We start from the raw sequence: 14,304 nt of genomic DNA on the forward strand, positions 1-14,304 counted from the left end.
TCTTAAATGCATTCAATTGTTTCTACTTTGGGAGAAAACATGTTTGCATTGCATACTGTGGAATCAAGTTTTACGAGAAAATTTCCATCTAGAATTCTTAAATTATAACAGACAACACATCAAGCTGTATGCAGTAAAAATTAATAGAGAGAGTAATGCTTTGTTCTGTAATTTTAGAGACTGGAAAGAAAATTTGTCTGCATTTGTTTGAAATATTTTAGATATATCAATCATTTTGGCATATGTTTTTAAGAGGAAAAAAGCTTGTAATGATAATCATTTTGTAAATTAAATGGAAAATAATGTAACTGATTATACAAAAAATGAGTTAGCTGTAATTTAACTATAATAAATAATTAATAAAAAAAAACCACAACTATAAGTTGCCAGTGAAAGGTGCCAAATATTTTGAAGTTACCTTATTATGCACATTATTACAAACTAACATATACTATACATGTCGTATTATGGTATATTTGATGTCTCTGAATTTGTTGTGTCCTATTTCAAGGTAAGACTCAGTTCACAAAAAACTCCATGGTGTGTTTGTGTGTATATTACCTGCGTGTGACGACAGTGCTGACCTCTGTGTCACTGTGGCTTGAGCTCAGTCTCTCCGACCTCGGCACTGGCATATTTGAGGGTAGGCCTGCCATCCCTACAGTTCTGTCTATTGAGTTTCCATTGGGCATGTGGTAGCAAGGCGGAGGTGCCACATTACCGTTGGTGTCTAAAGGCTCTTTTTGCATCCGGGGGTAGAAACCGTTGTGGTGAGAGGTGGAACGGTTCAGATTGTGAGACGGGGGCTGGGCGGACCCTGGGCTGGGGTCAGAGGGTGAGGACAGGCTGGTTTTGGGGCAGCCATCAGGATTGTAAAGCATGGGATAGCCCCTACGCAGCACCACATCCACACTGTGGCCCATAGGCACAGACTTCAGCATCTCCACCACCTCCTTGTGGGACATACCCAGCACACATGAGTCATTAATGTAGACCAGGATGTCCGCTGAGGTCAGGAACAGACAGAAATAGACAGAGTGTGAGAAACAAAAAAGTTTGGAGCTTTACAAGATCAAATCCAAACACAACCCTCTGTGTTCAGGATTCTCAGTATCTTTTAAGCCTATCGAAAAGAAAAGGTTTTAGGTGACAATAAGAAAATAAGAGATGCCAAAAGACAATGGATTTAGAATCTTAATCTCTTAAAGCACTTTTATACTTTTCTGTCTGAAAAATGTCTTTCAATTCCATACATTTCCACACCTGCACAAGAACCCTGTATTGGATACTGTCACAACAAAATAAAGCTATCTAAAATTGAACTCAATCGAAAAGGAGCAGCCACTCCATCAAAACTGTCGTTTTGACAGTTGTGGATGCTGTGTGATCTGTTGACAAATCCTCAGCTGAATGCTGGATCTGTCTGCAGTTTTTGATAAAGTGAATCACCACATTCCTCTGATAAACTGTCTCTAAACTGCCATTCAGACAACTTTCTGCCTACCTTTCAGGAACATTGTGCAGGGTGGTGTTGACGGCTGAAGACGATGACAGCTGCACCTATGCTTGCGCTTTTCTTTGCTAAGCTAACGGCATTCAGCTGTACCGGTCTTTCCCACCATCTTGGCATACATACATACATACACCATACCCAGAACCACCATCGATAAAGCACTTAGAAGCAAGAGCTTCCCGTCATCCCAGCAAGTCACTTAATTCAATATAATGTCAACAACAAGTGTGACTCCTCAACTGCAAACATGTCATGAACTCGTCTTTCATTGGTTTTGAATTCTTGTCATATGTTTCTGTAATTTGTATATTTTTGGAAATTTCTCACCTGTTCTTTGTTTATCCTTTGACAGCAGTACAGCTGTTTTTTTTTACATTCCTGTATTTCTTATTTGAAATGTTGTTATTTATATACACAATCTAAAAAGGAATTGTGGCTAATGCAATATATTTTGTCTAATTCACTGTATTTGGCCTCCTCTTAATGACCCTCACTATTGTTCTCCTGATTACAGATATACAGTATAGTTGTGTTTTACCTGTTCTGACTGACACTGAGTACTGGATTTATCCTAATCATCACCACATGGATTTTATGCCCTGCCTTAAATCCATGCAAGCTACAATGATGCTACTATCATCAAGTTCTGCCAGGAAGTGTGGGCTACTCAGCACCTGATGACCAGCTGTCTTTCAATATTCACACTGTAGCAGTGTCCAGAGCTGTACTGATTGACAGGGAACTGTGCTAAAAATGGCCTGTTTAAGATGGCTATATAAAGGGAAAAAAACCCTCCACCACTCAAACCTCTTGCCTCCCATGTCTTTGTTCCTTACTGAGACCATCATTGTGCACATGTGAACAAGCAATGGCAGTGTTGAAGGATAGAAGGATTAAAAGCCCATCCCAATCAGGATTAAGAGCAGATCAGCAGATTCATACCCAACAACCCCCTATCACATCACTGTAATCCTACATAGACAGTGAGGGAGACAGATAAAATACTAAACAAGGAGAAAGTGCAAGTCAGGATAAATCAGCCAGAAATAGGGAAAGAGACAAACATGAGAGACGTTAATGACAGTAGGCAAAGAAAACTGAGAGGAGACAGAGAGAGATAAATAGAGAGCTGGAATTATTTTATCCATCTCTGTGTTCTTTTCATCCTTTCTCTGTCATTTCTTATCTTATTTTACCATTTAACTCTGTCTCTCACACGGAGCAAAGATGCAAGGGTGTTCTGTTCCTCACTACTAATTGCCAGTCACTTCTGGAACAAATATTTTACCTGGTCATCACTAATACTATCAGCATGACCCCCCTAGTGGTAGCTCAAGTGGTTAAGGCTATGGGTCATTGCCTGGAAGATTGGGGTTTGAGCCCCAGCACCAACACTTGAGCAAGGCCCCCGACCCACCCTGCTCCAGGGGCGCTGGATCTTGGCTGATCCTGTGCTCTGACCCCAACCACCAAGCATGGGATATGCGAAGAAAGAAATTCACTGTGCAGTAATGTATATGTGACAATAAAAGACAACTTAACTCGAACTGTTTAAGCTTTATTTAGGAGCTACACCTCAGCTTCTGTTTTCATTGTATTAAACCAATATAATAAAATATAATCAGTTTACCTATATAATACAAAACATGTTATTAAAAAATGTAATATTTTCAGTTCATCGAAAGCACTGCATCCACTATTATATATGTAAACAATAAGATGCAAAACGCTTCAACTTTCAGCAGCAGAGAAACCAGACATGTATAATACCTTCCTAGCACAGAAAACAATCAACATACAGATCACTACCTAATCTTTCAGGTCAACTTTATTTCACAAGCTCCCTGTCTAGAAAGTGCAATCTACAGACCTGGAAGACAAAAACAGACTAACACCTGCCTGCATGCTAAGCTATTTATTTTGAATTTCTGGTAGCTTATCAAAAACTACAAAGATGAAATACAGTGCAGGGAAACTGGTGTTGTTAGTTTTCACGATTACAGTGATATCTCTGTTTGGAGCAGGGTTATCCAGTCTTATCTGGAAAGGGCCGGTGTGGGTGCAGGTTTTCATTCCAGCCATGCAGAAGCCACACCTCAACATACTGAAAGCCAAGAACAACTGATAAAACAGTTGGAATCAGGTGTGGCTCCATTGAATCGGAATGAAAACCTCACGTCGGCCCTTTGTACAGGAGATTTGGACACCCCTGACTTGCAGGGTGTCATGTTAGAAGAAGAAGCCTATATTGACATACATTACAGCACAGTGGAATTCTTTTCTTCACATATCACAGTTAAGAAAGCTGGGGTCAGATTGCAGGACAGCTATGATACAGTTACCCTGGAGCAGAAAGGGTTAAGGGCCTTGCTCAATTGCCCAGCAGCGGCAGCTTGGAGCTGCCGGGGCTTGAATCTCGACCTTTTGATCAACTTGAGCCACCACTGCCCCAGTGGATTATGCAGGAATAGGAATGTGGGTTGTCCAGTAGTTCACCAGAGCAATATTAATCCTCTTAAAAAGCAAACGAAACAAAAAACTAATACAAAATGTGTACCTTCTACAGAACAGTTTGTTGTTTTTACTATATTATCTACGAAATGGTTAAATTAGTCATCCATTTTAACTCACAATAAAGTTAAAAATCACTTTTTGAACCTCACTGTTCAGCCCAAAATGTTATTGTGTACTTTTACTGCCCTCTAGTGTCCATTTGTCATTTTCATCATTCAACACTTCATGTCCTGGGAAACTGAAGGCCCCAGAGGATTTAAATGTAGACATTTCCCTGAAAGAATGACAACTTTGGTTGGCTTTACACATAGTGGAGGTGTACCTGTGTTGAGGGCAGGTGGGCCTCCGGGTGTGACGCTGTACACCTGCAGGAATTCTCTGGGTCTGCTGCCCCCTACAATGTTAAAGCCAAAACCTCGTGGCCCTTTTGAGAGACGTGTGTGGATGGAATAGCCCTTCAGTTCAGATGGCTGGTCTGTGAACGGAGGTACTAAGGGCAGGGAGAAACACACACACACACACACACAAAACAGCTAAAAAACATGTACTCAATTCAGATATTGAAATGGAAGCATTTTACAAAATGAGAAGACTTTTAGTGCCCTCTGCTGGTTAATAAACTGTACCAGAATTAAAATATTGAAAAGAAACATGCTTTTTTCCCATTGTAACAATAACATTTTACCAGAACTTATATATTTAATATTTTTGCAGGCGGGTTTTTGTAACAAAACATGAAAAAATACATTCTGACTATGACCTGAGCTTGAGTGACAGCTAGAAAATCACAGGGTATGGCTAGCACAGGAGTCACAGGATAAAAAGGGGCTCTCAGGTCTCATTAATGTCAGAGATGCAGAAAAGAGAAAAGGGGAAGGCTTTGGAAGAGCACACAGTCATTACATAAAACACACAATACAGGCAGGAGTGAGTTGCAGCTCACACACTTACACTCCGTCTTGCTGACCACCTCTTTGCTGTGAGTCCGTGGGTCCAGCCAGCTTGTGGTCTTTGAGTTATGACTAAAAACGCACATTACATGAGTTATTCCACCAGTTATAACCATGTTATCATGTATGTAATCGTCCTAATGTATTAAATGACTACTTCCTCCATAAGCATTTACATAAATGGATGTGATAAATCTGTCAGGGTCAGTGTTATATAAAGATTAATTAGATTAGCTATTCTTGTGGTTCCCATGACAGTGTCTCCTGGATGTTCAAATATTATGGTCTATATTATGGTACATATAATTACTGCTAGGAAAAAAAATTTCCTTCTGCTTTCTCTGACTCACTCGATGTAGTAAGGTTCTCCTGAGTCACTGAATGCCATTTCCCAGTTTTCAGGCAGTGCCCCTCCACGGGCACCATTCTCCACTGGGACACCACCGTCCCGAGGTCCACCTGAGTCCCACGTCTGATTGGGCGAAACAATGGTAGTAGTAGGGGCACTGCTCGCCCCTGCAGAACCCGCTAGGCAGAGAAAATCAGAGCAATAGAATAAATGTAAAGCTAGCAAAGCAACACAAAAAACAGATCAGTGTATCATAGTGTATAATATTCATTTTCACTTGGGACAAAACCCTTAATGAAACTTCCACATTAGGGACATTTTCAATTCAAAAACACCATGCATACATGTTTATTTCTGCCTTACACTTGCAAATTTCATTTGGGAGACATTTGAACTCATCATAGTGCTGATTAATCTGGAAAAAACAGTCCATAACAAACTAAACCAAACCTAGTGAGAGGTTCGTCAATGCTCATACAATGGTCTTTCTTCTGTTTCATTTGGTACCTGAGAGACCGGAGTCTTCCTCACTGTTGTCCCCCTCTTCCACAGCCTTCTCCAGGTTACTGAGGGACTTGCTGCGTGTGCGGAAGTTCCTTAACAGGTTGCGGTGCTCCTGGTAGGTGATTGGTGGGCTGTCTGGCCCAATGTGGACCGGCCGTGGTGTACCATAGTAGTTCCCTACAGACAGAAATGACACTTAATTTTTCATAGTCTGTGTCACATTTATGCGTAAAAATAATTAGAAGAGCTATAAAATTCTCATTGGTTCTCCAGATTATGGTCGCACCGATCGGGCATAACATTATGACCACTGGCAGGTGAAGTGAATAAGACTGATTATCTCCTCATCATGGCACCTGTTAGTGGGTGGGATATATTAGACAGCAAGTGAACATTTTGTCCTCAAAGTTGATGTGTTAGAAGCAGGAAAAATGGGCAAGCGTAAGGATTTGAGTGAGTTTGACATGGACCAAATTGTGATGGCTAGACGACTGGATCAGAGCATCTCCAAAACTGCAGCTCTTGTGGGGTGTTCCTGGTCTGCAGTGGTCAGTATCTATTAAAAGTGGTCCAAGGAAGGAACAGTGGTGAACTGGTGACAGGGTCATGGGCGGCCAAGGCTCACTGATGCACGTGGGGAGTGAAGGCCCGTGTGATCCGATCAAACAGACAAGCTACTGTTGCTCAAATTGCTGAAGAAGTTAATGCTGGTTCTGATAGAAAGGTGTCAGAATACACAGTGCATGACAGTTTGTTTAGGGTTGGATAGCCACAGACCAGTCAGGGAGCCCATGCCAACCTCTGTGCACCACTGAAAGTGCCAACAATGGGTACATGGCCTGGTCTGACAAATTCCAGTCTTACTGTACATTAGAATGTCATACTTTTGTAGAATGGTGAAGAGTTTTTTTCTTTTTCAATGTATGCAAGACTAGCAAAACCCACAAATAGAAAAGAACACAAAGACGGGCAGAATGAGAGTGTGCATGAATAGCACAGATGATGACTTTAAGACTACATGGGCAGCTGGCTTCCCCTAAAATTGATTTAAAATGTGGCAATGAAATGTTTATCAAAGCATTTATATTTGTCATCATTTTTGGTAAAAATCAATATTGTAGTAAATCAAATGATCAAATATCTCACTGTAATATCATGCTGTTTGCTCATATCAAGCGCAGTCTATGTTCAATATCAAGCGCAGTCTGCGTGAAAATTTCATCTGAAACACTGAAGCTTGTGTTGGGTTTTTGTGCGGTCGCTAATTTAGTGGAGTGAAAAAGAAAAAAATATACATAAATATATGGATTTGAATAAATAAATATTATTTGTGTGGTGTTCATTGGGTAGGTATAGGTAAATATCTGCCAGGTGTGTGTGTGTGTGTGTGTGTGTGTGTGAGTGTGTGTGTGCTTGTTAACTGGGACAGCAGGGATATGGGTGGTTATATGTTCATGTTCTTCTAGTAATAGTAGGGAAGCCTGTTATAAGTAGCTGCTGTTTATAAGTGGGTAAATACACTGATCAGTCACAACATTATGACCACCTGCATAATATTGTGTTGGTCCCACTTTTGCTGCCAAAACAGCCCTGACCCATCGAAGCATGGACTCCACTAGATCCCTGAAGGTGTGCTGTGGTATCTGGCACCCAGATGTTAGCAGCAGATCCTTTAAGTCCATGGGCCACACCTCACAACTTACAGGACGTAAAGGATACTTACAAGACTCATGATGAGGACATAATCAGTGCTAATCACTTCACCTGTCAGTGGTCATAATGTTATGCCTGATCGGTGTAAATATAATTTCTACATGTTTTTCTGTTTAAACTACAGGCTGGTTTTTGATAAGAATGCTGAAATAAAGGAATATGTGTTCAGTCAGATTTAAGAAAAATGATGTGTATAGTTTACATCAAAATATAGTGCTTTATTAAATATAGTCAAATATAGTATAACCTAAACTCCTTAAAAGTTCTAATTACTAGATTAAATTATGTAGAGTGTGCCATATCATTTCACGTAGTATTAACAAAAACTAACAGTGTGAAACCTCAAAGATTTTAGCATTAGAACTATATACTATTACGTTTAAGCAATTAAAACATTCATGCTAAAACAGCACAGCAGTAATGTGGCTGTTGCAAAACACCAGCATCGAGAGTTCGCTTCTCAGCCAAGGTGCGAGCCTGCTTCTTCATTTTATTCAGAGCTTTAAAAATATGTAATCAAACTAATTTAATTTTACTTGTTAGCGTAATGTTATTTCACACAGAACCAATTTATATGTTTGAATTAAGTACACTCAATGAGTTTTTTTCCTCAGTCTAGTTGGTGTTTGTTAGGAAGACATTAATAAGTATTTGTTGTTAAGGAGTAGTGTGACATGCAGCCTAAACACACTCCTTGCATGACTACCACCCTGCTGCAAAGAATGGTGGCAGAAACACTCGGCCAATCAGAGTGGAAACGAAGACTCCTGACCATCAGTGAGAGTCGAAGAGTATCACAATGCATAGCACAAGGGCGAATGTTTCTCTCAGAGCATGGAGAAGCAGACGCTTCCCGAACCTGCTGCACCCTGCGACACTCCCTGGGTCCTGCCTCATTGCTGCCCAGCCCTGCCTGGAAGCCACTATCACTAAGCACAGAGCTGAATGGTAACTCTGCTCGCTTGCACCTCACCTCTTTTCACCTCACCCCACCTTACAGACTTTTAATAAAATAATATTTTTTTCACCAAATATTTCAATTTTTTTTTCACCAAATCTCTCCTGTGTGTTAAAATAGCTAAATGTTCCACTGGTAGTAGCAACTACCTCCTTTTATATATATCTCAATCTGTATGCATGAATCCATTTAAAATATTCAAGACTGGAGTCATATTAACCATGCTATACAACAGAAAAGCAAAGCTGCATTCATCTCCTCAATACTACAAACCAGGGCACACAACGTTTTCATAAGATTTTCCTAAGAACACTCATAATGTGCTAGAAAAAAAGTTATTTCTGACATTAAAACTGGTTGCTTTGATTACAGCTTAGAGTCAAAGCCCACCAGAGACAAGCTTTCTCTCTCTGAAAGCAGTAGCTTTTGATTTCATGCGTTCCCTGTTTACAGCAGTGAAAAAGTAGGGGTGTGAGGGAAAGGGGGGGGGGGAGAGATTAAAAGTGAGCAAGAGAGCGAGAGAGAGCAGGAAAGAGAGAGAGAGTAAAAGAGAGAGAGCAAGAGAGATGGAGAGAGAGAGACAGAGAGAGAGAGAGAGAGAGAGAGAGAGGGAGAAGAGAGCAGTAGCGCAGAGGGAACTAAAACAGGGATTACAGAGAAAAGCCTCTTTTCTCCTGCACAGTGATAAATAACAGTAGCAGTTTAACTTTTAAGTGCAAACATCTCTACCAGGGGAACTTATTTACTGCCTTCACATTGGACCACAGATGTAGATGTTTTAACAAACGACGCCGGATTGTGAATGGGTCATAATATTGTTACATTAATTTCCCGACACACTGTGCTAAGTCTGCATGAAGCATATTTGTTTTGAGCAATACTGAAATCAATTATTTATCACAATTATTTAGCCAGGTTAGGACCTTTTTCTTCACATTGTATTTTAGGAGACCTATATCCTTCAAATGGACAATTAAAATTAAATTCAATAGCAAAATCAAAGCTGCTGTGCTGTTACAAAAAGGGGAGAGTCTAGGAAGAAAAAAATACTCCAATATGAAGTCCAGCATAGTCTAGAGTCAGTGGAAGCTAGCTAGACATGTATTGTTAGCTAAGTAACTAAAAACCACTAACAAGAGATAACAAAATACACAAAGTACCCAGGCATGAGTGTTGTGTTCTCAATACTAGTGTTTCTGCACTGCATGTAGTGCATGAAGCCCTGTGAGAGCAGAGAGATGATAAAACCCCAGCTCTGGTGCTAGCTAGCTAATAATAGGCGAGTTTCTTATTCCTGTTACCCCAGTTAGTGTGAGGCATTATCACATTTACTAACATTTGGGCAGGTTGCTATGTGTAGAACCAGCTTCTGCTGAAGATGCTTGGATTGCTAACTGTAGCTGCAACAGTAGTTCTCTTGAGCCTGTTGGATTTAAGGAAATTTTAAAACTGGGTTATCAGGCTGTGGCTAAATGCCAAATATCAGAGACAGAGACATGTCCTCAGCTCTGCAATAGTAGCACGAGCACTTGCTTGCTGGAGAAACACGGCTTTTCTCATGAATGGGTTTCACCTGGGAGTGCTGCCCCATTAAAGTTAAAGCTGTCTCTTTCACTGGTGTAAGGACAATGTAGTGCTACAAGGAAACACATACAAACATGAGAGTGGCTTTTGCACCCAGAGGTGGTGTCCCAGATCTGGAAAAAGTTTGGCAGGGCATGTGGACTTCTTTGCCAATGCCAGATTTACTTTTTGTGCACTATGGGTCTCCGTTTTGGAGCTGGATCCACTGAGGCCAATTAGTGCATTACTGCCTATTGTTTGCATTTCTTTATCTATCGTTGACTCTGCCAACATTGTATAAAATTTAGCGATAGGTTAAGTTCTGTGAGTAATGTGCACACCATCATCTGGATCCAGTGCTATGCCTAGTTCCTAAGGTACTAGCCTTTCTGCAGGGATTTCAAGTCAGAGTAAAGTTCCTGTCTGCATTAAGGTTGTATATGGCAGCTATTTCAGCACTTCACAGCACCAGGGATGGCATCTCGCTCATGGGGGCTCATGAACTGTCACAAACTCTCTGAACAGAGAAAGGTGCCTTAGGGGGGGTTTACACTGACACTTTAGTTTGAAACAGAGCAGAGTTTGCAGAGTAATGTAGAAGCTGTAATGTGGACCTGGAAGTGGACTGTTGTACTAAATATTATGTTCTCATGCATGTTTGTGATGATGTACGATAAGCACAAACGCACAGAATCAAGAGAGTTAGAAACCAGACCAACACTGCAGGGGGATGCTGGGAACAATCACACTCAGATTCAGAGCATAGCAAACATTCAGAGCGCAGCCTAGTGTGAAAATCACCTTAGTCTGTTCTGTCATGGTCACTCAGTCACCAGCCTTGGATCTCACCTTTGCACTGGAGTGGCTTAAGACCTCCCTGTATGAGCTCAGGTCAAACTGAATTAGTTTTTTTTTTAATTGCTTCTTCTTCTTTTTTTTTTGCTAGAGGGGATTTGTATGTGTCCTGGACATTACCAATTCCTTCTAGTGGAGGCTGCAATAACCAGAATGCTAGCACAGTTTAATGTCTCCACTTCCTATATTTAATATATATATATTCACATATAAGCACATGCTATAAAACAAAGTCACAGCATTCCTATATCTGGTGAGAAATCTAAACCTTTATTATTAATTTGGTTATCATTACCATGTACACCGATCAGACATAACATTATGAACACTGAGAGTTGAAGTGAATAACATCTCCAAATGTGTGGGATGTTCCCAGTCTGCAGTGGTCAGTATCTATCAAAAGTGTCCTTTAAGTCCTGTAAGTATCCTGTAAGCCTAAAAGGATCTGCTGCTAACGTCTTGGTGCCAGATAACACAGCACACCTTCAGCGATCTAGTAGAGTCCATGCCTTGATGGGTCAGGGCTGTTTTGGCAGCAAAAGGGGGAGCAACACAATATTAGGCAGGTGGTCATAATATTATGCCTAATCTGTGTATTATGGCATTACCACATTTTATGATTGGATATTTAATGTGTTTGACCATTGCCTGGTCTAATAGATTTGGATTGTATGTATCTCTCCTGTCTGCTGGGGTTTTGTAAATAAACACCTCCAGCACACAGATCCTCAATCCTCTGCTGAGTTCAGTACATTACATAGATAAATAAACTGTACACAAACAAACAAGAGAATTAAATCAAAGCCATGTGAGTTAATATACACCTTAAGGTTTCCTATTGTCAGTTATCCTTAGATACCTTTAAGCTTACCGAATTTGAGTCGATTAATTGCGTAGCAAGTATCACAACAATGTTTAACCTTTATTTATTCAGCAGAGGGACACTAGGTAATGATTGATCAAGGGACTGATAAAACAACAACAACAAATATCACCTGACACTGAGATTCATCAGCATACAGTCAGCTGCATTAAGAATGCAGACATCAGCTCTGACTCTAACCCAGGTCTGGATCTTTCTACAAAGTAACATACTATTTTCTGATTTGTCCGAATTGGATACTCAATAAGAACTGAAATACAAAGAATCCTCTCTGTATAACAATGAAAGAGCTTGTGACTGACTTCAGCTTAAGTTGTGTTATTATCTGCCTTAATTGTCTGCTGATAAAAAACGAATGAGGAAGACCGAACTGGTATCGGATATCAGAAGTTACTGCATCAGCGGTTAAAAAAGAATCTATAAAAACACATCTCAGCTTTGAGATTTTGGCTCAGGTTTTATGCCAGAAGCCTTTCCTGACACAACCCCTCACATTGTAGCCGGGTTAGGGACTAGCACTGAGAGTTAAACCCACAGTGGCTGGGTTGAACCCCGCCTGGAAATCAAACCTGGGCCATGGCGGTGAGAGCGTGGGATTGTGTTGCTGAAACACCAGGGATGTTAATGCTCTATAATATGTAACTGCAAATAAATAACATCTTTTCGATGCACATTTCTGGAACTGGTGCACTTAATAAAAAAATTAATGAAAAGTTAAAATCAAGCAGCCTAAAGGTGTTAATGTGTAAAACAATGTCCACTGCTATAGAAAGCTAAAACTATGAAAAGAAATCAGTGTATGAGTCAATGTAGCTTATTAGAAATACTAGCTCAGGCAAAATCTGCAAATAACACAAAACACAACAAATACACTATATTGCCAAAAGTATTCGCTCACCCATCCAAATAATCAGAATCAGGTGTTCCAATCACTTCCATGGCCACAGGTGTATAAAATCAAGCACCTAGGCATGCAGACTGTTTTTACAAACATTTGTGAAAGAATGGGTCGCTCTCAGGAGCTCAGTGAATTCCAGCGTGGAACTGTGATAGGATGCCACCTGTGCAACAAATCCAGTCGTGAAATTTCCTCGCTCCTAAATATTCCACAGTCAACTGTCAGCTGTATTATAAGAACGTGGAAGTGTTTGGGAACGACAGCAACTCAGCCACGAAGTGGTAGGCCACGTAAACTGATGGAGCGGGGTCAGCGGATGCTGAGGCGCATAGTGCGAAGAGGTCGCCAACTTTCTGCAGAGTCAATTGCTACAGACCTCCAAACTTCATGTGGCCTTCAGATTAGCTCAAGAACACTGCGCAGAGAGCTTCATGGAATGGGTTTCCATGGCTGAGCAGCTGCATCCAAGCCATACATCACCAAGTGCAATGCAAAGCGTCGGATGCAGTGGTGTAAAGCACGCCGCCACTGGACTCTAGAGCAGTGGAGACGCGTTCTCTGGAGTGACGAATCGCGCTTCTCCATCTGGCAATCTGATGGACGAGTCTGGGTTTGGCGGTTGCCAGGAGAACGGTACTTGTCTGACTGCATTGTGCCAAGTGTAAAGTTTGGTGGAGGGGGGATTATGGTGTGGGGTTGTTTTTCAGGAGCTGGGCTTGGCCCCTTAGTTCCAGTGAAAGGAACTCTGAATGCTTCAGCATACCAAGACATTTTGGACAATTCCATGCTCCCAACTTTGTGGGAACAGTTTGGAGCTGGCCCCTTCCTGTTCCAACATGACTGTGTACCAGTGCACAAAGCAAGGTCCATAAAGACATGGATGACAGAGTCTGGTGTGGATGAACTTGACTGGCCTGCACAGAGTCCTGACCTCAACCCGATAGAACACCTTTGGGATGAATTAGAGCGGAGACTGAGAGCCAGGCCTTCTCGTCCAACATCAGTGTGTGACCTCACAAATGCGCTTCTGGAAGAATGGTCAAAAATTCCCATAAACACACTCCTAAACCTTGTGGACAGCCTTCCCAGAAGAGTTGAAGCTGTTATAGCTGCAAAGGGTGGACCGACGTCATATTGAACCCTATGGATTAGGAATGGGATGTCACTTAAGTTCATATGTGAGTCAAGGCAGGTGAGCGAATACTTTTGGCAATATAGTGTATCAATCACTCAGTAATGTGCAAAGATTATTGAGCATGTGCAGGTTCTGCCTAATGAGATAAAAATAGTATTTTAGCATGCCGTGTTTACACAAATACAGCATTGCTCAAGCATGAGATTTTCCTTTGCTCCAAGTCATTCAGCCATCTATTAAAAAACTCATTTTCAATGAAACACAGCCATGCAGAATGTTATGATTCACACTATGTACAAACATCCCTGACTGCTCATTTTAAAACCTGTGTAAGTCTGTATGCTGATAGACAGTAACCCAAAGAAGTGTATGCATGCTGATCCTGACCTTTGAACTTGCCGCTCTCAAGCAGAGCTCCTGACTCCTCCAGAGAGAAGAACTCTTCGATTGAGACGAAGTTGTAGTCCAC

General features: G+C 41.1%; 1 protein-coding gene across 2 annotated transcripts in view; it reads right to left on the reverse strand.

Moving 5' to 3' along the window:
• magixa (MAGI family member, X-linked a) overlaps positions 1-14,304 on the reverse strand; it is a 63,686-nt gene that overhangs the window by 24,703 nt on the left and 24,679 nt on the right. For both annotated transcript variants that reach the window (XM_058389208.1, XM_058389207.1), the window contains exons 4-9: positions 14,223-14,304; positions 5,834-6,007; positions 5,328-5,505; positions 4,979-5,049; positions 4,350-4,517; positions 562-1,006 (exon numbers count right to left, since the gene is read on the reverse strand). The exon at positions 14,223-14,304 is cut by the window's right edge and continues 38 nt beyond it. In XM_058389208.1, the coding sequence (XP_058245191.1) occupies positions 562-1,006; positions 4,350-4,517; positions 4,979-5,049; positions 5,328-5,505; positions 5,834-6,007; positions 14,223-14,304 (1,118 nt within the window). The remainder of the gene's footprint in view (positions 1-561; positions 1,007-4,349; positions 4,518-4,978; positions 5,050-5,327; positions 5,506-5,833; positions 6,008-14,222) is intronic.

Source organism: Hemibagrus wyckioides, linkage group LG05, assembly GCF_019097595.1.
Source record: "Hemibagrus wyckioides isolate EC202008001 linkage group LG05, SWU_Hwy_1.0, whole genome shotgun sequence".
Lineage (NCBI taxonomy): Eukaryota > Metazoa > Chordata > Actinopteri > Siluriformes > Bagridae > Hemibagrus > Hemibagrus wyckioides.